The 22,947-nt window shown below is 35.8% G+C and overlaps 1 protein-coding gene across 1 annotated transcript in view; it reads left to right on the top strand.

The window, feature by feature from the left end:
* The window catches only part of GRIN3A (glutamate ionotropic receptor NMDA type subunit 3A), a 154,403-nt gene that overhangs the window by 53,479 nt on the left and 77,977 nt on the right, over positions 1 to 22,947 (top strand). Inside the window, exon 3 of the mRNA XM_012768941.2 lies at positions 10,603 to 11,650. Coding sequence (XP_012624395.2) covers positions 10,603 to 11,650 — 1,048 coding nt within the window. The remainder of the gene's footprint in view (positions 1 to 10,602; positions 11,651 to 22,947) is intronic.

The following is a 22,947-nucleotide window of genomic DNA, read 5'->3' as shown; positions in this document are numbered from 1 at the left end:
AAAGTGTAGAACTTTGGAGGATGTGAGTTTTTGATTGGAAGAGTCACTATAGATATGAATCACATGAAGAAAATATGGGATTACTGAACATCTATGGATCTCTTCCCAATTTCCCTCCTCTCCCAGAAAAAGAAGGAAAAAGGGGAACTTTAATATTCCTTGGTCTCATAGGAAAAGAACTTTATCGAGAAGAGTTTTGTTTCTTTGTTTTTGGTTTTGTTTGGTTTTGTTTTGGTTTTGTGTTTTTGCTACATATCAACAGTTGGTAGGGCCGGGCGCGGTGGCTCACGCCTGTAATCCTTACACTCTGGGAGGCCGAGGCAGGCAGATTGCTCAAGGTCAGGAGTTCGAAACCAGCCTGAGCAAGAGCAAGACCCCTGTCTCTACTATAAATAGAAAGAAATTAATTGGCCAACTAACATATATAGAAAAAATTAGCTGGGCATGGTGGCGCATACCTGTAGTCCCAGCTACTCAGAAGGCTGAGGCAGTAGGATTGCTTGAGCCCAGCTGTTTGAGGTTGCTATGAGCTAGGATGACACCACGGCACTCTAGGCAGGGCAACAGAGTGAGACTCTGTCTCAAAAAAAAAAAAAAAACAGTTGGTAGATCTGGAGCTAAATTACAAGTGACCAAGAAACAAATATTTAGATTCAGTGATTCAGTGCATAGGAGCAAGTAATCCTAACAACTGAACCCAGAAAACCAAACAAGAATTAGGTGGTGCTAGTGGGAGGGGAGTTTGAGAGAATGCCACTAGTAGTAATATTGTTAAACATTTCTAATCAGGCAAAGACAAAAAAAATCAAAATCAAGTTCTCATAGGCAAAAAGAAAATTGATAGAGCTTTATGGAAGATGAGCAAATTTCTCATTCCTTGGGGGGAAAATATTAAATATGATGAGATGATCATGGAAACAGAAATTCAGCTCATTTTTTAAGCTATAAGAAGATGAGAGTATAGGTTTTTTAAAATGATACCAAGAAAGTTCCCAAGGGGAAAAATAAATTTTAAGGCTGTACAGAGCAAAATAGATATTCCCATGTACAGATATGATTAATGGAAGGCAACAAGAGGGAAGCAAAGATAATAGGGCAATTTAAAAGAAACAAAAACACAAATGAGAGAAGTAGACATATAAAGACAGAAGTTGATGAGTGAAAAAAGATCAAAGTAGAAATAAAAATATGATCTATCAACAATTAGAGCATGGAAGAAAACATTTGAGGATGACGATGCATTTAAATAACACAAAAGTAGATTGATATACTGCCAACATGAAGAATGAAAACAAGATGATTATTACAGCACTATTTAAAAAGCAAGAAAAAATATAGATTTCTAATAAACATAAAAACATAATATTTATAAAACTATATGCTGACTAAGACAGAAGAAAAATCAAGGGACAATGATTCCTAAAGTCTTTAAGGACAACATTATATAACTTTAGCAAATTTTAGAGCAAGTTAAAAAAAAGTAAAAATAGGACGTGAATAATGCAATTAATCAGATAAATTAAGATAAACATTGCAGCTAACATTTCACAGAGTATATACTCATTTCGATTAGCACATGGACTATTTAACCAAAATGACAATATTCAAGCACCCAAAATAGGCTATAAATTTAAGCAGCGGATGTATATATGTCAAAGTACAATAAACCAAAGCTCAAACCATTTAAAATTATTAGAAAATAACCTCCTGTATCAACACAGGACATCTAAATCAGTAATACAATTATTAACTATTTAGAAAACAAGAGCTTAACATACCAAAATCATGTACATGTAACCAAAGCAATAATTATGGTTAAATTAATAGATTTTAGTGATCAAATTCTAAAAAGAGAAAATGAATAAATCAGTGAAAAAGAGAAAATAATCATGGGAAATAAGAAGAAATAAATTTTAGATTAACACATAAGACATATGATAAGAAATCAAAATAATGTAATCAATAAATCCAAGGATCACTTCTTTTAAAGAAGTAATTAAAACAGACAAATCTCTTAAAATCTCATCTAAAAATAAAAAATAACATACTGATAAGTGATCATAACATATGAAAACAGACTTTTCTAATATAATTATATACATAATTATAATAAATTTGGAAATGTCAATAAAGCTGATGATTTTCTACTAACATTGACAAGCAGAAAGTTTGATTAGACCAAAAAGGTAACAGATACCAAATTGCCTACCACCACACACAACAGAGATTATTGTTTTAAAAAATGCCTGAACTGAATAATTCATTGATATAATGTTTCAAATATTTAAGAAACGGTTCCAGCAATATATATCCTATTCTGATAAAAAGAAAAGATAATAAGTGACCTGATTCTGTGCCAAAGAGTATTTATTTCATAATTCAAGGTTAGCTATTTAAAAAATAATTTCTGTTACTATGTATTAGATAATTTGTCCTAAAAATCATGCCAAGAAATTTTTATACATTATCACAATTTAAATACTATGACAATCTAAAATAGTGGTCACAAATTCTAATGCCAGACATGTAATATTAATGAGCAGGGTAGTACTTGGAACAAGTGCATGTGCTCCCCGTGTATGAGGATGGTACAAAGTCATGCCCCACCCAAAGAGGCAGCCACTCCTCAGCTCCAACAAATTGCTATCTTTCAGGAATATAGGCCCATTGCTAACAGATGTTTTGTTTATTTTTAATTTTTTTCAAAAAAATCTAGTTTTATCATCCATCAGTTTTTAAACATTGTCTTAGAAGATTATTAAAAATATTGTCATCAGTCATAAAAAACATGTATGTTGCAAAACTGTAGGCCACTATTACACAACTTTTGATCTAAAAAAAAAGGAGGCATTTCTGAAAATACAGATCTATCTAATGTATATATTAAAAGACATCTAAAAAGGACAAGTAGAATAATATTTCTTAAATTGCTAAAGACTATCTATACTAAATACATGTATACCAAGCAATATGGCAGCTAAGATATAAAAAAAAACAAGAGAAGATAATTTTAACACACACACACACACAAAGTGAGAGATTTGTATATGCCATTTATCAGATCTACTAAGAAAAAACACCAAGAACACAGAAGGTCTAAGAAACACAGTCAACAAGCTTTATTTAATATGTACAACTAGAATAAATTATTTTCTTTTGTCAATTGAACATTTACAAGAATCAATTAAGCATTTGGCCACAAAGGAAACCAAAGTACATTTTTTAAAATAAAAAAATAAACATTTTATAATCTATTTCCTCTAATAGAATTAGGATAATAAAAAAAGATAATAATTCTTAATCACCAAAAAATTAAAGATAACTCCAAAATCAAAAAGGAAAACAAATTGAAATTATAAACTATCTAAAAATAATTTTGAAAAGAAAGCTTAATACTAAAACATAGTTTATCCTATATTCAATGATATACAGTCATGCACCACCTAACAATGTTCTGGTCAATGACACACTGCATGGAGGATGGTGGTCCCATAAGATTATACTACTGTATTTTTACTGCATCTTTTCTATGTTTAGATATATTTAGATACACAAATACCATTGTGTTCCAGTGGCCTAGAGTATTCACGACAGTAACATGCTGTACAGGTTTGTAGCCTAAAGGCAGTAGGCTAGACCATATATCTAAGTGTGTAGTAGGCTACATCATCTAGGTTTGAGTAAGTACACTCTATGATGGTCACACAAAGATAAAATCGCCTAATGACACACTTCTCAAAATGTATCCCTGCTGTTAAGGGATGCGTGACTGTATTTATAGCCTTATTTTATTTATATATATTATATTTTTATATGTATTATATTATATACTATATATTTTATATATATTTGTGTGTGAGTGTAAAGATGGGGTATCCCGATGTTGCCTAGATTGGTCTCAAACTCCTGGCCTTAAGTGATCCTCCTACCTCAGACCCCCAAATGCTGGGATTACAGGCGTGAGCCACCACACCAGATTTGTATTTATAGCTTTAAATACCTCTAATATTGAAGAAAAAATTGTGAAAACAAATATGTCCTCATCTAAAAAAACTAGAAGTTAAAGAGGTAGAGGGAGACCTAGAAAGAAAGAATTAACAAAATAAAAATTAAAATCTATTGAGGAAAAATCCTTAAATTAGCATAAATGATATTATAGGCAGCTGTATAGGGACAAATTTTGAGAAAAAAAAAATCATTTGCCAAAATTGACCCAGAAAATCTGAAAGCTGAATAGAAGATATTGGAAAAGTGATTAAAGAATTACCATTTGTTAAAAAGTGCCAGGCCTAAATAGATTTACGACTGTCTCCTGCAAACTCAAATAGAAAAACAAAAGACTAATCATTTCAACTGAAATAGATCTAAAAAAAATTTCTTATGAAAGTCCCTTGCTTTCTATGCTTTTAAGAATACATTTGTCTCATTTTGAAAATACGATAAAACCTCTCTCAAATGAATTATAGGGGAAGAGTATGATCAGATCTATTTACTTTTAAAATGCCCTAAATGAATTGAATCAGAAGAGACTTTCCACAAATTCCCTATCACATCCACCCACCTACTCACCCCTGGGTCTGACATTCTCCCTGTCTTCCCTCTTGGCTGTGCTTTTCTGTCATAGCAAAGAGCATTACACCTCCACTTGCACCTTAGAGCACAACTTCCTTTGCCTCCTCAAGGGCTTTGTCCCGGGAATTCACCCCCTCTCTCCTGCAGCAATAATTTTTCTATTTCTATAGTATCATTTCCATCAACATAAAGCCTGTGGTTTTTTCCCCATCTAAATTCAAAAGATATATATACATATAATCTGTGTAAATACAGATATACATGTGTATAATGTGTATACATACATATTCATATAGATGTTTACTTGATTTTTCCCTTCCATCACTACCCCAATTTTCTCCCTCTTTTTATAGCACAATCCTCTAAAGAGTTACCTTTAGTTTCTCTCTTCCCATTCTCCCTTGAATCTGCTCCACTGAGGTACTTGGCTCCAACACTTCACAGAAATCACTCTACAGAAGTCACAAGTGACCTACACATTTCTAAAGCCAATGATCAATTTTCAGTATTAATTTTACTTGATCTGTTATGTCAATTTGGCATGCTTGATCACTGCCCCCTTCTTGAATCACCTTTCTTATTTACTTGGCTTCTAGATCATGTCACAGCTTCTTGTTCTCCTTTGTCTCTCGTTATTTCTTCTCAGTTTCTTTCACTAGTTCTTCCGTGCTTGTGCTACCTCCAAATGTTGGAGTGCTCCAGGACTTATTCGTCAGACCTCTTCTCATCTGTAATTGCTCACATGGTGATCTCATTTGATCTCTTTAGATACCATGCATAGGCTTATGGTTTTCAAACTTGTATCACTAGTATAGACCCTTCCTGAACTCCAGATGATCCAACTACCAATTTGACATGTGCATTTGAATGTTATAAATTATCTCACACTTAACATTAACAAAATTGAACTTCTAATAGCTCTCCCTCACTTCAAACTGATTTTCCTATAGTTTTCTTATCTCAATTAATGGCAGCTCCATCCTTCCAGTTGCTCAGGACAAAAACCACAGTGGCATCCATGACTCTCCTAGCAACCGTATCTGAGCTATCAGCAAATCTTGTCAGCTCCAGCTTCAAAACATATCAAAATCCAACAATTTTTTCCCACCACTACTGCTACCACCTCAGTTCAAACTACCATCCACCCTCCTTTTTCTGGGTGTTTGAAACAGCCTCCTAACTGGTCTTTTCTGCTTCCTTCCTATTAAAACATAGTTATATCACTTCTCTGCTCAAAACCCACCAATGGCTTTCCATTTCACATAAAGAAACAAAGCCCTTACAATGACCCACAAAATCCTATTGTCACCAAATCTCATTCGCCTATAAATTTTCTCTGACCTCATCTCCAAATCTCTTGCCCCTCATCCCCTCCTCAGACATGTCAGACACAATCTCACTTCAAGGATGTTGGAGTTTTTATTGCCTGTACATGGAATGTTCTTTACCCAGATGGCTAGCTCCTTTTCTTTCTTCAGCTGTTTACTCAAATCTCACCTTCTCAGAGAGGTTATTCCTGGCCTTCCCTGCTTTATTTTTCTTCCTTTGCACTCAGTGCTAAATAATATCCCATGTATATTACCAATTTATCATATTTATTATGTCTCCTTCAACAGAATATAAGCTGTAGATTGTTATCTTCATTCACTACTATATCTCTAGCTCCTAGAACAGTGCCTGGCACATAGTGAGTGTTGTGGAATGAATAAATGATTGAGTGGATGATGTGGTGCTCACTTTTTGATGGACAAGTACATAGATTCTTTAATTAGCAAGTCAAGATTTTGTGTACAAATATGGCTTCTAAAATAAATCATGAATATATTAAATACTGATCTTGCTTATACTGTAAACTGTCTCAAAAACATTTAAATAATTTACGAAGTACAGATTTTATCTCAGTTGTTGTCCAAATCAGCACATATTCTTAGTAACATAATTGGGAGCTTTTAATATTAACTAATGAGCCTCATTCTTTTAAGCAGAGTGGTACCTAGGGAGGTTTGCTTATAAAAAAGCTGAATACCTGAACTGCTTTGTTAAGCACTCACTGCATGCAAGGCGCAGTGCTAAACTAGTTTCTCACTCAGAGTGAGATCCAGACTTTTGTCATACCATGACAAAGGTATTGTAATACCCTTCTACGTGATCTCCTGGTCACCATCTCTTCTTCTCTTTATGTGCATTTCACTTGCTTCCAGATCAATATTACTAAAGCAGACCTCTAGTTATGTCATTATGTTGCTCAGAAATCTTCATGGCTCCCCTTTTTCTACTAAAACAAAATCCAATCTCATAGTCTAATTGCAATCTGCTTTTCCTGTATTATTTCCTAATACTTTTCTACCCTGCTCTCCAATCAGACTGCTGTGCTGACCACTCCCTTTTACATTTCCCTCTTTCTTACCTTGCTTCATACATTCCTGACTCTGGAAGATTTGTTTAGAGTTTATATCCAGGCTGGAGCAGTTATCTAATCAGCACAGAGAATGATGGTATTCTTCTTCCCTCTGATCCAGGCTCTAAATGTGTATTAAAGTAACTTAAGATTTTCTCCTTTTTCATACCCTTGTTGCTCTATGTGCGTACATCAAGTTTATATTAAACTAAACACTGCAAGTCTTATTTATATGACCTTTTGTCAAGCTGAGTTTCACACATGCTTAGTAAGGCTTGTGGACTAAACACGACCCAGTGCATTTGGCTCTCTTAATCACTGTCTTTCTTTTTGAAGACTGAATATCTCCTGGGTATACTATCTCCTCTCCACTTCTGCTACTACTTTAGCCCTGGAAACCTCACGCCCCTTATGAAACAAGCAGGGAGAGAGGAAGTGAGAGAGAGAAGGACCATTATTCCTCACATGTAGAATCATGTTCAGCCCCCTCCTCCTTTCAAACTATTTCCTCTAGAGCCAGCAAGGAAAATAATTCATTCTAAAATCAAATGTAATGATCATGTCCCTCCCCAGACAAAATCCCCTGAATGGCTCCCCATTATCTTCACTGTGGCCTCATTATCTTCAATGTGGCCTGTGCAATTCATTTGCATCCTCCTCTCCAGGCTGTTTTTCATTTCTCATCATCACACAGCTTGCACTCTTTGTCTCTGGCCTTCGTACACGTATCTCTCTGGGTTGACAGCCTCATTTCCCAGCTTCTCCTCCCAGCTTACTGTAATTCCTTTTCCAAGACTCAGCTCTGGCACCTCCTCCTCCAAGGAGCCTTCCTTGGCACCCCAAAGAAAGAGAATGTGCAGGTTCCCTTACTCCTCTGTTCCGGTGGCACCAGGTTTAGCTATATCATGATGCTCATTGTTACAGTTTGAATTGCCTTCCCACTTTCTTTCTTCCTGAAACTTAGACTTTGAGCTCCTCAAGAACAATGAGCTTGTCTTTCATCTCTGCAACCCTAGTGCTAAGAACAGTGCTAAGTATTTGTATCAGTTTATATTGCCAATAAAATTATTCATGATTTTTTTTTGCATGTTTATTCAAGAAGAGTCCTGGCCAAGATAAAAAGGAATGTGATAGATTTCAATGTAAGCAAAAGCAGGATTTCATTCTTCTAATCTTGTAACTAAGGTAAATAAAGAGCACTTAAACTTTGCAATGTGTTGTCATCCCATTAGTAAAGGTGTCTATAAGTAAAAGCTGTCATTGAGATTATTCTAACTTTTCCTCTTAAGACTAAAAATAAAACAGTCATAAATAATCTGTCATAAATGGTGATTCCCTGGGACCCAATTTTTTGCTGTCAATTGCACAGTGAAACAAGTATTGGGTTTTCTCTGCTAAGAAAATTGGAGACATTCAGATCCTCATTTGCTTTCTTTGGCAAATAACTGCCTCAAAGACAACTGAGCACTGTCCTTCTGTTACGCTATCTTAAATGTTATTTAAAACCAATAATCAGGAATAGGTTTTACCGGAATGAGAGAGTTGCATAAACTCTGAAAGATTTCTGAAGATTCCTAATGCCTTTTTCTGAGATGGTTTAAGTATATATTTAGTCAGAGGTAATCTCTCAAGTGCCCATCCAGTTAAAAATCTATCATTATTAAGCTCCAAATATTCTTAAGATAAATGAAGAGCTCCTCTTTCCAAAACTTTCACCTTACTTTCCTGATCATTAAATTGACCAAAACAAACTAACCTATTTACTAGTCTATTTTATTCCCTGGGTTATGTCAGCAAATGTGTGGTTGTTTTAGCAAATATAAAAGTAGGTTTCTTATCAGAGATAAGTAGATTTCTTATCAGTGTAGCCACCCTTCCCTTATAGTACCTAGGTAATTATCAATTGATTAATCTGTATATTTTAATGATTTGGCTCCTTCTCTAAAGAAGCAGAAAACTTCTAAAGTCTAAGAGAGCTGAGACTTCATTACTTATCGCAAAATAGCATTTAAGTGCTAGCATCCCACTGGTGATTGCTAATATGAATAATTACCATTACATGCAATCTACCAAAATAAATAGTTTCATTACATTTAGTGATAGTAGCATCTTCAAATGTGATTTACATTTGTATCTCTAATGAAAATTAGTATATACTTCACACTTTTTAAAAATTTTTATGGCCCTTTTGTGGCAACATAACTTCTATATGCATTTGTAAATTAGGGAATAATATTTATGACAGCCAATGGGTGAATGTGTTTTGCTGAGAGCCCAGACTTCTATCATCTGGTTCTTCAAAATACCTACTATGTTACATTCTTCATTTCAATTTAATTCCTTTTAATTTGAAATGTGTCTTTAGTACATACTATGGGTTTGCCATAATGCAGTACTTTGTGTCTTCAACTAGAAAAATTATAATAAAAGTCTTGGAAAAGTGGCCTGGAAACAGCTCTGATTTAAGAAAACTTGAATGACATTAAATAATAGCTACCATATCTGGAATATATGTTCCATATCAGAAGGCATGGTATGTTCTTTACATCAATTATTTCCAACTCTTGTAATGAAGTATTATTTTCTCCATTTGCTGATGACAAAACTGAAGCATGGAGTTAAGTAAATTGTCCAAGGTCAATGCTTGCAGGGGACTAGGCCAATATTCAAATGTGGATGTGTCTGATGTCAAAGTCTGGGCTTTTACTTTGACACAGGACCTCATTAAGGTACCACAAGCTCATATGTTACCTCTTATTGACTTATCTTCCCAGACTCAAGAAAGACAGAGGCTATGACCAAGCCAAATCAGTCTAGCTTTCCTGTCTAGTCTGTATCAGAACAACATTGAAACCGCCCTAGGTCACAGGGTTAGAAATCAGTTAGTAATTTTCCTTGATTTGACTTCTGGTAAAAGCTCCCTAGAGGCAGGGCCAATTGTTTTTCTCTGATGACTTAGAGGGAGAGTAGCCTGAAGCTATCCTGAGAACTGCAAGTTGATTTATCATCTTTTCCTTTGTTCCACGGTTGATACCCAACATGCAGTTTCCACTGGCTCATGGGGACAGATATGTTAATTGTTTCCACTCTACAAAAAGAAACACTGGTAAAAATATTTGGCTATTTTTCAATGCTCTGAATGCAATTTTTAAGCAATTATAAAAGTATGTACATACTTATTAAAATTCATTCCTCACAACAAAAAATATATATTTATTGAGCAAATATAGTGGCAGTCAAATGTAGTCAACAGTAGAAATTGGACACGCTAAAGATGCCAAGAACCTCCATAGCTTGAAAAGTTGTGAGAATATATACTTAACAGTTTACAACAAGAAACAGTTAACATGTCTCTTAACTAGTAATTAAAAGGTTTGGGATAAGATCAAGAGTCAAGCACCTGATCAAGGTGTTAGAACCTAAGGGTAAGATCTTATTATCTCAATGAAATAGAATTGTACTCCTAGAATTGTACTCCATTTTATTAATTCCTGAAGAAATTATAGGCAATGTCATTTTTAACAATAAGTAGAGCATATTTTTATTAAGACAGAGAAGCAAAGAAGGACAGTGCTTCCTGTCTTTGGCCTCACCTCTCTTCCTTACTTCTTGCCTTTGCTCCTCCTTGCCAGGTTTCTAGCCAACACCACTTTCAGAGGCCTCAGTGGTTCCATCAAAGTAAAAGGTTCCACCATCATCAGCTCAGAAAACAACTTTTTCATCTGGAATCTGCAACATGACCCCATGGGAAAGCCCATGTGGACCCGCTTGGGCAGCTGGCAGGGGGGCAAGATTGTCATGGACTATGGAGTATGGCCAGAGCCAGCCCAGAGACACAAAACCCACTTCCAACACCCGAGTAAGCTACACTTGAGAGTGGTTACCTTGATTGAGCATCCGTTTGTCTTCACAAGGGAGGTAGACGATGAAGGCTTGTGCCCCGCTGGCCAGCTCTGTCTAGACCCCATGACTAATGACTCTTCTATATTGGACAGCCTTTTTAGCAGTCTCCACAGTGGTAATGATACAGTGCCCATTAAATTCAAGAAGTGCTGCTATGGATATTGCATCGATCTGCTGGAAAAGCTAGCAGAAGACATGAACTTTGACTTTGATCTCTATATTGTTGGGGATGGAAAGTATGGAGCCTGGAAAAATGGGCACTGGACTGGGCTGGTGGGTGATCTCCTGAGTGGGACTGCCCACATGGCAGTCACTTCCTTCAGCATCAATACTGCACGGAGCCAGGTGATAGATTTCACCAGCCCTTTTTTCTCCACCAGCTTGGGCATCTTAGTGAGGACCCGAGACACAGCAGCTCCCATTGGAGCCTTCATGTGGCCACTCCACTGGACAATGTGGCTGGGGATTTTCGTGGCTCTGCACATCACTGCCATGTTTCTCACTCTGTATGAATGGAAGAGCCCCTTTGGAATGACTCCCAAGGGGCGGAATAGAAGTAAAGTCTTCTCCTTTTCTTCAGCCTTGAATGTCTGTTATGCCCTCTTGTTTGGTAGAACGGTAGCCATCAAACCCCCGAAATGCTGGACTGGAAGGTTTCTAATGAACCTTTGGGCCATTTTCTGTATGTTTTGCCTTTCTACATACACTGCAAACTTGGCTGCCGTCATGGTAGGTGAGAAGATCTATGAAGAGCTTTCTGGAATACATGACCCTAAGGTAATACTTCCTTTTACTCTGGCTTTCTTTATTGTCCATTATAATTCCACATTTTGTAGTGTGTCCATATTCTTCCATCTAATGCAAGAATATTCTTTCAACCAACTAAAGAGATTGCTCTAAAAGTCTGTGTCCTGGTTGAACTAAATGCTTCATGGTTTTATTAAATGAAAAAAAAGAGTAAGGAGTTTCAAAAGTGATTTTTCTAGAGAATGTCTTTCTAGTAGAAATATTGTATCTATTAGTGCACCTTTTCATTGTATTATTTGAACATCTGATAGAATGACTATTAGGAAATAGTCTTGTAAGGCATTTTCACCCAAAGCAGACCTTAAAAACTGATGAATTACTTCTCTTGGGAATTAATTGAAATAAATAGGGGGGTCTGTATTTTAAAAAATAAAGAATTTTACCATTAAAAAACATGATAAAATGGAAAGAATTAACATTTCATTGTAAGCACCCAAAGTCAACTTCTAGGGAACCCAATGAGTATAGAACAAGCAGTCCTGAACAAACTGAGGTAGCAGGACTAGCTGTACAGCTGGCCACCTGGGGTTGAAGGGAGAGTGCCAGCAGCCCAAGGATATTCAAGAAACTGTGTCTATCTGGGCTGTCTTTGATATCCTAAAGATCTGACCCTAAGAGTGGAAAGGAAAGGAAGTGTGGAGTGTAGGTAAACAGGGAAAGCAGTGGTGATGCTCAGGTAAGTACATCCATGTCTATATTCTCTCTGGATTAAACCAGGGCCCCTCTCAGTGACTAGGGGTATAGAGAACCTAGTCCAATGCAGTGGGATTAGAGAGGAGGGGTCTGTCAAGGTCCAAGGTAATTAGAAGGAAACTCAAGGAAGTACTACAGTACTTATGGATAACAGGATGCAGATCTTAAGCAGAAGTGCATTCCACTGTGTAGGACATACCTAGTAGAGATTAGAGACAGCTTCAATTCAATGGGAACACTCAGGACATACCATGTTTAGAGCAACTAAGCAGAGCATTTCAAATTGTAAAACACTCACCATGCCTTCTAAATGCCCCTTGTCGCACCAAGTCTCAATGTATTGAACCATTTACTATAAATTTCTCTAAACACATAAAATTAATTTCATAGAACATCAACAAACAGGACATTTGTAACTATCTTTAGCAAACGATGGAGTAGCCCAGAGAGCTGGTGGCAGCTTTAGAGAATACTCATAGATGGTTTCGATTAGGATCTAAGTTCTGTTTTGCAACTAAAAGAACATAAGAAATTTGACCCATATACTACAAACTTCCTGAGCAGTGACATGAACCTCATGAGAGGATTCAGCTAATAATGCCTCACTGGCTAAGCAAGGATTTTTATTGCTTCTTAATGAATACTCGGGGCTTTATGTTATGAGCTGGAATTCAGTGAACACAAATAAATTCATTAGCATAAATAAATGCATCATCCTAAAGAGAGATGTTGGTAATGCTTCAGCATTCACATTCTGTACCAGCATTAGCAGCCTTTGTTTATTCTTTGCCCCAATAGTCCTGTAAATCTCCTGAAGGTTCACAGTCTCGCTAGAGAATTACTCAGATTTTTTTTTGTGAGAATCTTGCCAATGTGACTCCTAAACTATAAATGCAAAATGAAAAGTATTCAGTCCAATCTAGTATAAAAAAAATCTAATATATGCCTATTGTGCAGATTTCAGACCATTATCTTATGTAGAAAACTGAACACAATACTGACTAGAGTTTCATTTATCAGAAACAAGGGTTGCCAAAATTATTAATAAGTTATGGATACTGTGCATGAAAAACCTGAAACAGTGATTATACTAAAAGATTAAAAAGAAAATTGTAAAGATAAACTATACACAGCAGTAAAACTATTTTTAAGCAAAATGGAATGATCATTCCACCCCAGAATAAAGAGGTGAAATTTCTAGAAATCTAACCCAGCCCACAAGACAAAGTCAGCAGAAATGGACAAAGTCAACATTACATTAAGTCAGTTCTTAATGAAGTTGGACAAGCTTAAATCTAAACCATTTTCAAAGTGAAATGACAAATGAATTTCCACTAAGATTCCCAAAAATGTATATATATCTGTACTAATGTTGTTTCTATCTTAAAATCTCTCACTTAGAGGTTTTTTTTCCATAAAAAGACACCTAGATTATCTGGCTGAGTAATATTTACCAGGACTTTTGGAGAATAATGTTGATGACAGAATTTTTTAATTTTCGTCCACATAGGTAGTATTATATAGACTACATAATGTCCTCACTCTTCCACAGGGACATAAAATAAAAATGATTTTAATACCCTCTTCCAGTCACTCAGTATCTATTCTTAAATATACTGTAGTTACTTGCGTGAGTGCTTTTCTCTCCTACCAATGCTAACTTCCTTGAGGAGGACTATACCTTTTACATAGACTAAGTGATATAGAGAAATTCAGAGTTACATAAATCAAATTATTTGACTTTAATCAAATAGGGAAGAAGAAATATAAACAAAAGAAGGAACAACCTAAAAAGTTATAAATATGCCAAAGTTTAGAAACAGAAGTACTGTCAAAGTGCAAGGAAAAGATGATCACCTTCAACTCAGTGCATCAAAGGAAAGCTTGCTTAACAAGGTAAAGGTCATGCTTGTTATTGAATAGTCAGCATTTGAACATGTGTACCAGGGGAGGAGAAACGAACATTCCAGAAGGAGCAGAAGGAACTACTTGGAGGTGGAAAGTATAAAGCACAATTAAGATACCACTAAGTGTTCGATTTAGACACAACATACATTACAGGAAGGAAAGGAGGTAAGGTCTAAATCAGAAGAAATTAAGTTTAGTTAATGCAACAGAGAATCTTTGATGTCAGGCTAAGAAAAGTGAACTTCAATAGAGATCCGTTGCCATTTTTGAACAATAGAACAGCACAGAGTAGTAGTCTCTATTTAAAATGACTGCTTCAGTAGCAGCAGGCAGACAAGACTGAAAGAGAAAGAAAATGAACAGAGTGGAAGTTACAGCTATGGTCACTGATAGAAAGAAAAAAGGATGCAAGAAATATTGCACAAATGAGTAGGACCTGGCAATTACTTGGATGGGAGAGACAACAAAGAGCCATACCTGCAAAGCCACAGCCCTGAGTGTCTGAGAAAATGATGGTACCATTCAAGGAAGCAGAAAAGACAGTGATCGGTTCGGTTTCACACATAGCATTTTAAAACCTGTTTTGAACAGCCAGGTAAAATCCAGCAGACATTTGGAAATAGGAGTGAGACTGAAGCTAGAGGGAAGCCCGGGGTGGGGAGGCAATGCTGTGTATTAAAGCCCTAGGGGTATGAGATTTCCAAGGGAAAAGGTGATGGAAAGAAAATAGCTGTTTGAAGGAAAGCACGATCAATAAGGAGTCCTGGGGTACTGAATAGGGGATTTGCAGGGAGATGAGGTGAAAGATAAAGAGAAAAAGGTGACCTGTAGCAGCCACACAGGTCCATGAAAGCCACTCTATAGACTGAATTTTGATTTATTGAGAAGATTGGTATCACCCTACCTACCATGCCTAGCTTCTTGCTGGTGGTTATCAGAAAGGATAGAAGTGGATCAATGAATAAGACAATGAGAATTAATGTGTATATGTGTGTGTATGTGTGTGTGTGTGTGTGTGTGTGTGTGTGTGTGTGTGTGTGTGTGTATTTTAATGTCTGATGAAACTAGGCTTATGTGATTTAATTTTTTCTGGTATTTTTCAAAATTCCATTTTCATTTTTCAAATTCACATTGATAACATTTTAGTTCTGATGAGGGAGAACTTATTGTTTACATCAGAGTTACAGATCTCTGTGGTTCTTTTGGGACATTTGTGGGAGGTTTTGCCATAAGCTAGAAAATCCCCCAAATCTGAATGAGAGGTGACATTTTATGTGGAATATTGGTCATACTCTGCAGACTCTTCTGCTTCTAACTCCTTGTCTCATTTCTCTTCATATCCTGTCATTCCCCTCATCTACTGGATATTAGGATGGCTTGCCATTTTCACCCCATTTTCACTACTCACAAGTCTCCTCATTTAATTCATCTCACATGAGTTGTCCTGTGCCTCCCCATTAATGGTCTTAACACATTGACTGCCATGTGAGTTGTATTTAACTCAGGCTAGTTTTAACCCCAGGACCCAATGAAGCAAAACCCTGCAATTGGTTCATAAAAATCTTGATTTTCTTAGTTACAATTAATATTGGCAATTTAATTCTAAAAACATGAATTGCATTGCATATAACTTACACACAGAAAATAATAAAAAGTAACAAATTAGAAAGGATCATTTTGTTTTAATAAAACACTATGGCCCCAGGGAAAAAATGTTTTTTTCTAATGTGGCAGTCAATGTGTTAAACACCTGCCTTCTCTCCTTCTCCTTTAACTCTTTGGTTACCTTGAGATAATCTCCCCAAATCTTTGTTATAATTGTGTGTCCTAAAGCTTTGAGAATGATAACTTCCAGACTTCCTTAGAAGCATTTTATTAAGAAATGTGGTCCAAGGAATTGATGCCATTAGTTCCTAGAGGCCATCTAGGCACCCCAAGTCTGAAAAAGAGACTCCCCCAAAGTTCCATCTACTCTTTCCTTAAAATGACTTTTCTTTTGAAATAGAATAATATTTTATAATTATAATTGTAATATATTTTAAATTATAAGTGTTTTCTTATTTTGTATAAATAGTTTCTATTTCTAGCCCCAAATTTTGGCTATTTTTTAAATATTAGCCTTAGAATCTAAACACCACTTGTATTTCTCTGGGAAGATATGTTTGTATGAAAACCTATCGACTTAAAAGATTTGTGATGATCTGTATTTCTACATGGTCTGTCTACAAATTGAGTCCTGTCTGAGTAAGTGTCTGTAACTCTGATATCAGATAACTTACAATGAATGTAATAGCTCCATTTTTCTTCTTGATCATAATTGTTTAGCATTCTGGCTATACATTTAACACAATTAATAAAACTGTTAAGAATTAAAAGGGTGAATATTTTATCACCATTTCAGGGCTGAGATTCCTTGGCTTCAACCAGCTACTTTGAATCAGAAATAAAGTTAAAAGCAAAAGGCTGTGCAAGACAGACGAATTTATGATTCACTACATGTTGCTGCAGCCAAGGGAGGTTGAAATCTTTTTTCCCTGATAGGGGGTCAGAGGAAAGAAATAATCTTGTTGCTGGCGGCTCCTGCAGATAACCCCAAGGGAGAAGAACTGGCCTGCTGTGCAAATAAGATTCAAGAGGACGGTTCTATCCTCGCTTAACTATTTTTGCCAGAATAATTTATTTTACACTAAGAGTAATATATATATCTTCTCACAGCCTCCCACCAACTCATCTGGGAGGCAAGCTCCATGCATCAAAGTGGGTGGGCTCTTGAAGCATGAGACCATGAAAGCAAGAATTTATGAGTGATGTATTTAATAGAGCTTATTTGAGTATTTCCCTGACATAAAACTAGCACTACTCATTATAGGTGATGCTGAAATTAAAGTAGACAGATGGAAGCAAGCACCCATTGCCTCATCATTCAAAGTCATTTCCTTTTAGCATTTTGGGATGGTTGACAGATGGATAGAAACTGCAGTATCATTTTTGTTCGGCAAGGTCTCCTTTTGGGTCTATGGTCTGAGGAATAGATCTGGGCATTCTTAGAACCTTCCAGCCATTGACATCTGCTCTTCTGGGATATGAGACGAGATGAAAAAAATCACTTCACAAAACAAAGTTCACTGAAAAATAAAACTCCATCTCCTCTCATAGAGCTGAATTTGTCTGGCTAAAGAGACACATGAGCACTCAAATGAGCTATTTGCTGATTTTAATGGACTTTCTAGTACTTCTTTTCAGCTTCTCCACCTTTAGCCCTGAGTATTTAATACAAAAATAAATAAAAGAAAGAAAGAAAAAGAAAATATCAGCTTCTTAGAGGGAATAGGAGGCTAGTGTGCCATTGTTGTACAGGGAAAAATGACAGTATTGCTTTAGGAAAATAGTCCTAGTGAACATTCAAGTAAATATTAAAAATTAAATAGACATGCTGTGAAGGCAAGAGCAAATGTTAACCAGAAATATTAAAGCAAGGACATTGGCATAGCCCTAGTATGAAATGAGAGGCATTTCCCAAAATAATAAAAGCCACCTTTATTGATCTTCATATAACAAGCATGTGGCTGCCCAATAAAACATATGAATTCATATAATAAAAGCTGGCCATCAAGAAGGGGGAGATGCCATAACTCCAAGGCAAATAAAACACTGAAAATGGGATTTGAGGTGAGAGGAAAGGAAACTTAACTACATCAAACCACTCATTCTTTCTTTACTTCATCCAGTAACAGCACCTTCTGTTCCAGGCACCATGCTAGGTGGCTAGGAATTTAGGAGTAAGCAAAATAGACACTGTCCTTGCAACACGGAATTTAGTGAGAAAGAAAGACATTAATCAAGAGAGCACGTAAGTCAGCCAATGATTAAAGCCATGCTAAACTGCTGTGAAGGAAAATGCAGTGTAATCTGGGAGCTGTGCAGGAGATCTGATCTGAATGGAGAGTCAAAGGCGCCCCCATGGGGAAAGAAGTTCTGGCTGAGATCTGAAGGAGGTAAATGAGACAAAGGGGACTTGGCGGGGGTGTCACAGAAGAGCACTGTGGGGTGACGGGGCAGCATGTGCAGAAGCCCTGAGGCACGAGGGAGGAGGGGGCCATCCTGACCACTCCATCATGAACTACAAGATTGGAAAGCCAGAAAAGGAGAACAATGGGAATCAGACAAGTAACAAAGTAGAGGATTTTGTTCACCAGACATCACAGAGGGAAAACTTCTCAAAAGAAGAGAAGTCCAAAAAATGCCATGGTCTGGGAACACTTCCTACCATGTACTTCCAGGTGGAAAACGTAACAGGAGAAATATCCTATTCACTCTAGCCACAAAAATTCATGATAGAACATAGAAGTACCCTCTATAACAATTGTGTTTAAAAAAAAATTTAATGTAATAAAAGATGGTTTGGACAGAATAACCTACCATATTACCAAATTGGAAGATTGAATATTTAAAGATATCAAAATTTCCTTTATTAGTAATATAGGTTTAAAGCAAGTCCAGTCAAAATCCCAAAAAGCTTTTTTGTTTGTTTGATTTCTGAAACTTTTAAAAATACATGTTAATCTTATAGAAAGACTCAAGGTATGTTTCTCTAGATATTGAAATACTTAATATTCATTGACCACTCCCCATATGGCAGACACTACTATAAGTGAAGTTAATATAGTACTGCCCCCCATTAAGTAGTTATAGAGGTTAAATAAAATAATCCGACTAAATCACCTTGCATAGTGTCTGATACCTAGGGGGCACAAAATAATAATAATAGTTAAAGTCTTGTCAGATATTAATACCAGTAAAAATTATATTTATCTTGAACAATTTCTCCCTCTCTCCCCCACCTCATTGTCAAGGTGAACTGGGTAAATGTCAAGATTCCTTTATTAAGGTAACTTCTTGAGAGTAATTTGGAGACAAATTGCTTGGCCACTAATAGCAGATTTATTGTCACTGTGGAAACAATATTGTTTCCTTTTTATTAGTTCACTCTATTTTAATTTATGCTATCTTGTATTGTTTGTGACCTTTAAGCTGACTTAAATCTTTTTAAGAAAGCAAGGTATATATAAGTAATATAAAAATCAAATAAATAAATAATATTAACAGTAATCCAGTAAATAAAATTGACCAATAAATATAAAAAATGTTAAATCTTACTTGTAATTAAAGAAATGCTAATTAAAACAGTAATGAGATGATATTTTTAGCTATCAAATTAGGAAGTTTTTATTGATAGTTCTCAGTCTTGGTGGAAACGCATTAAGACTGCTGTTGGGAGGGTAAATTTACAATATTTTCATAAATCATTTTGGCCATTTGTTTCAAAAGCCTTAAAAGGGTTCATGTCCTTTCACCCTTGACCTTCACTTCTAGGAATCTGTCCAAAAGAAATAATTTAATATGTGGACAACAATTTATTGCAAAGATTCACTGTAACCTTACTCAAAATAGCAAAAACTTGGAAACTACATAAGTGTCCAGTATATAACACAATTAATTATATTCCTATATGCTATAAAAATGTAGTTAGTAGAGATGATTTTGAAGAGCCTTTTAAGATGTCAAAAAATCAAAATGTAATGTTAGGTGAAAATTCAGGTTACAAAACCATATGCTACATTTCTAATTTTGTAATGTATACTTACATACTATAAAGAAAAGTGACTAGAGGAAATGTATAAAATATCATAGCATTGCTATCTGGGTAGTATAATTAAAGGAAATATTTACTGTATTATTTCTATCCCATATTTTCTACAATGTTTATGTTACTTATATAATGTGAAAGTGCTTAATAAACCAAGTGAGAATGAGGATAACTCAGACATGAGACAATAGTTGTGGCAACAGCAACAGTCACAACAATATTTGCTGTATCTGTGCTGCTGCTGTCTAGAGCCTTTCAAGTCCAGGTAAGATGAGTTCCTCAATGAGTAACACTCCCACAGTAAAATGTTTACATTTCAAAGATACTTATACTGTCCATAGAAACTTTCAGAAGTAAATTCCTATTCTCACCTGGTTTATTCTCTTCATAGGACTTAATCTGTTCATTGTCATGTTACCTATTTGTTTGTTAATTGTCTCACCACTTTGTCTTGCTTACTCCTGTAGCCTCAGAACCTAGCACGGTGTTAGGTGAGCAGCAAATATTACTCAGTAAATGTTACTCAGTTCATCAATGCATGCAAAATGGCAGCATCGTTGGAATAAGGGTACAGGGCTGTGCAGCAGCCATTCCTTTGAAATCAATGTTTTTTATATGACCTTTCAAAATCATTCTCACACTAGGTGGTATGGAATAAATAGAAGGAAAGCTCAGGTAGGGGGCAATGTACTATGATATAAAGGACAAAGGTCTGGCATTGGACACATTTGTTTGATGCCTGATTCCATTACATGTTAGTTTGTGAAGTTCTGAAAGTTACTTAGCCTCACATGGCCTCTGTTTCCTCATGTGAAAATTAAAGAAGATAATGATGCAACATATTCAGCTGAAGTTCTGATTCCATCCACTACTAGATTATAAACTCTGTAAGAGTAAAAACTAAATCTGTCTTATGCTCCTGTATCCCTAGAGTCTTAGCATATGGCAGTCACTTGTTGAGGTAAGTGTTGGATAAATAAATGGACTTTATTTCAAGACCAAGCAGAGGTGGCCAACATGAGACTGGGAGGATAGAGGTGGAGCACCTCTCACCTGCAGTTGGAATTATGCCCAAGGCTGACCTAGAGTGTTTGAGCCAGGAGATTGCTTTGACGGTCTGGTTATATACAAAGAAAACCTAAGACCGTAATGCCCATAGTGGAGCAGGGCTCAGAGATGTAGGACCCTTGAGTGGGAAGGCACTCTGAGGGAACATGAGACACATAATGCTGCCCCAGCCTGGATGGTTCTGGGTCCCTGGCAGATTATAGAGTTGGATCAGAATATTTTATTGGCCCAGAGTAGGTCAGACACATAGTAAGTGACGATTAGTAGGGAGTTGAAAAAATTGGTATATCTCTTCCCTTCTTGAATGTTCTCCAATTGAAGGAACTTTAGGAAAACCACCAAGACTTTGCTAATTCAGGTCGATAAGTTGAAAACTGAACAAGTGAGCATGTGTGCTATTATTTCCTCACCTACTTCTAAAATAATTTTGAGATAGCATCTTTACAGAATTTTTTAAATAACTGCAGTTTTATTACTCTCAAATAGATACAGTAATTCATACTAACTGCGGCGAAGTTTTTTCAATTAGATACCCTGCTGAGTTTGCTTTAATGAATGTCTAAGATCATTCCCTTCATTTGAATACAAACCGATAATGTGTCAAATTTGTACAAACCCTTCTCTTAAAATAGGGGAAAATTGGCTTATAACCTCGTTTACCTTATTAACCTTCTCAGCAAGCATTCTCTATACATAGATACTTTTCTATACCAATGAATATATAATAGGGTGTTTATAAATATCCACATATATCTTATATAATTATAAACAATTACCAGTATACATGTCTATTGACTCTGTGTTCACAAAGATACATTTATATTATATAAAAAGTTAATGCAGGTTAAATGGAAATACATTTGGAATAGGAATAACTAAGTAATGATAATTTTCCCTGTGAAGAATCTTATTTTAATATTCCAAAAATATTTATCTGTGTGTGAAGAAATTGCAAGCAATCCCCCAAAGGGGTTCCTTTTGTGTCTAAAGTATAACTATTTTAGCTCTACCACCGCATTAAGTTGAATGCTAGATTTAGCTTCAACTTGATATTTTGTTCCTTAATCAGGATCTAGTGTGATCCAACCACTGGTGTTTCCAGTGGCAAGTCAGGAATCTTAACTGAGTTCAAGATCATGGTAAACTCTATCTGGAAAGTTTGGGCAATTAGGACTCAATTTTCTCGATTGTAACTAGAAACAACCCTGCTTCAGACAACTGCACAAATATATATGTGTCATATATATGATGTTATTCATAGCTTCAGTTCAGAAAGACATTTTGCCAGAATCTATAGTATTTTTTCAAACTCAAGAAGTGCACTTACCACGATATTTTATCAGAAAGCTGCTTCGTAAAAAATGCCCAATGACAGAAAATTTTAACAATGTCAACCAAAACAGAACCTATCAATGTTTCCTTAAATTACATTTCAAATGGGTTTTTTCCCATGCGTGATCTGAAAACAGAATTAATGGAGGTAAATCCTTTGGCAATTAAGAATGTAAGTCAGTATAGGTGTGTATACACACACACACATCTCCTATGGTTTATGTGTTTAAAATGATGATTAATCATCACCATATAGGTTACAAATGACTGCCTTTGCTTCATAATAGACCATAGATACAATTTCAAGAAGAGAAACTACAAATATCAATGTCAACAAATAATAACATTTGTTAGGATACCTGCTATATTCTAGGGATTATGCTATATGCTTTAAATGGATTTTCTTCATTTTAACTTTATACATACAGATGAGGAAACTTGGCTAAAAGAAATTAGGGATCTTGTCCAAGGCCATATAGCTCATATGTGATAGAGGCAGGATTCATAGCCAATAAAGTCTGACTGAATTATTCCTACTCAGTATGTCATTTACACATGCAGTAAGAATGTCCTTCCCAAGCTGATTTATTCCGACCAGTCCTTTCCCCACCCCTGGGAC

This window comes from Microcebus murinus, chromosome 12 (genome assembly GCF_040939455.1).
Source record: "Microcebus murinus isolate Inina chromosome 12, M.murinus_Inina_mat1.0, whole genome shotgun sequence".
Taxonomy (NCBI): domain Eukaryota; kingdom Metazoa; phylum Chordata; class Mammalia; order Primates; family Cheirogaleidae; genus Microcebus; species Microcebus murinus.
The sequence above is the reverse complement of the archived record's forward strand: the minus strand, read 5'-3'. Positions and strand labels throughout refer to the sequence as shown.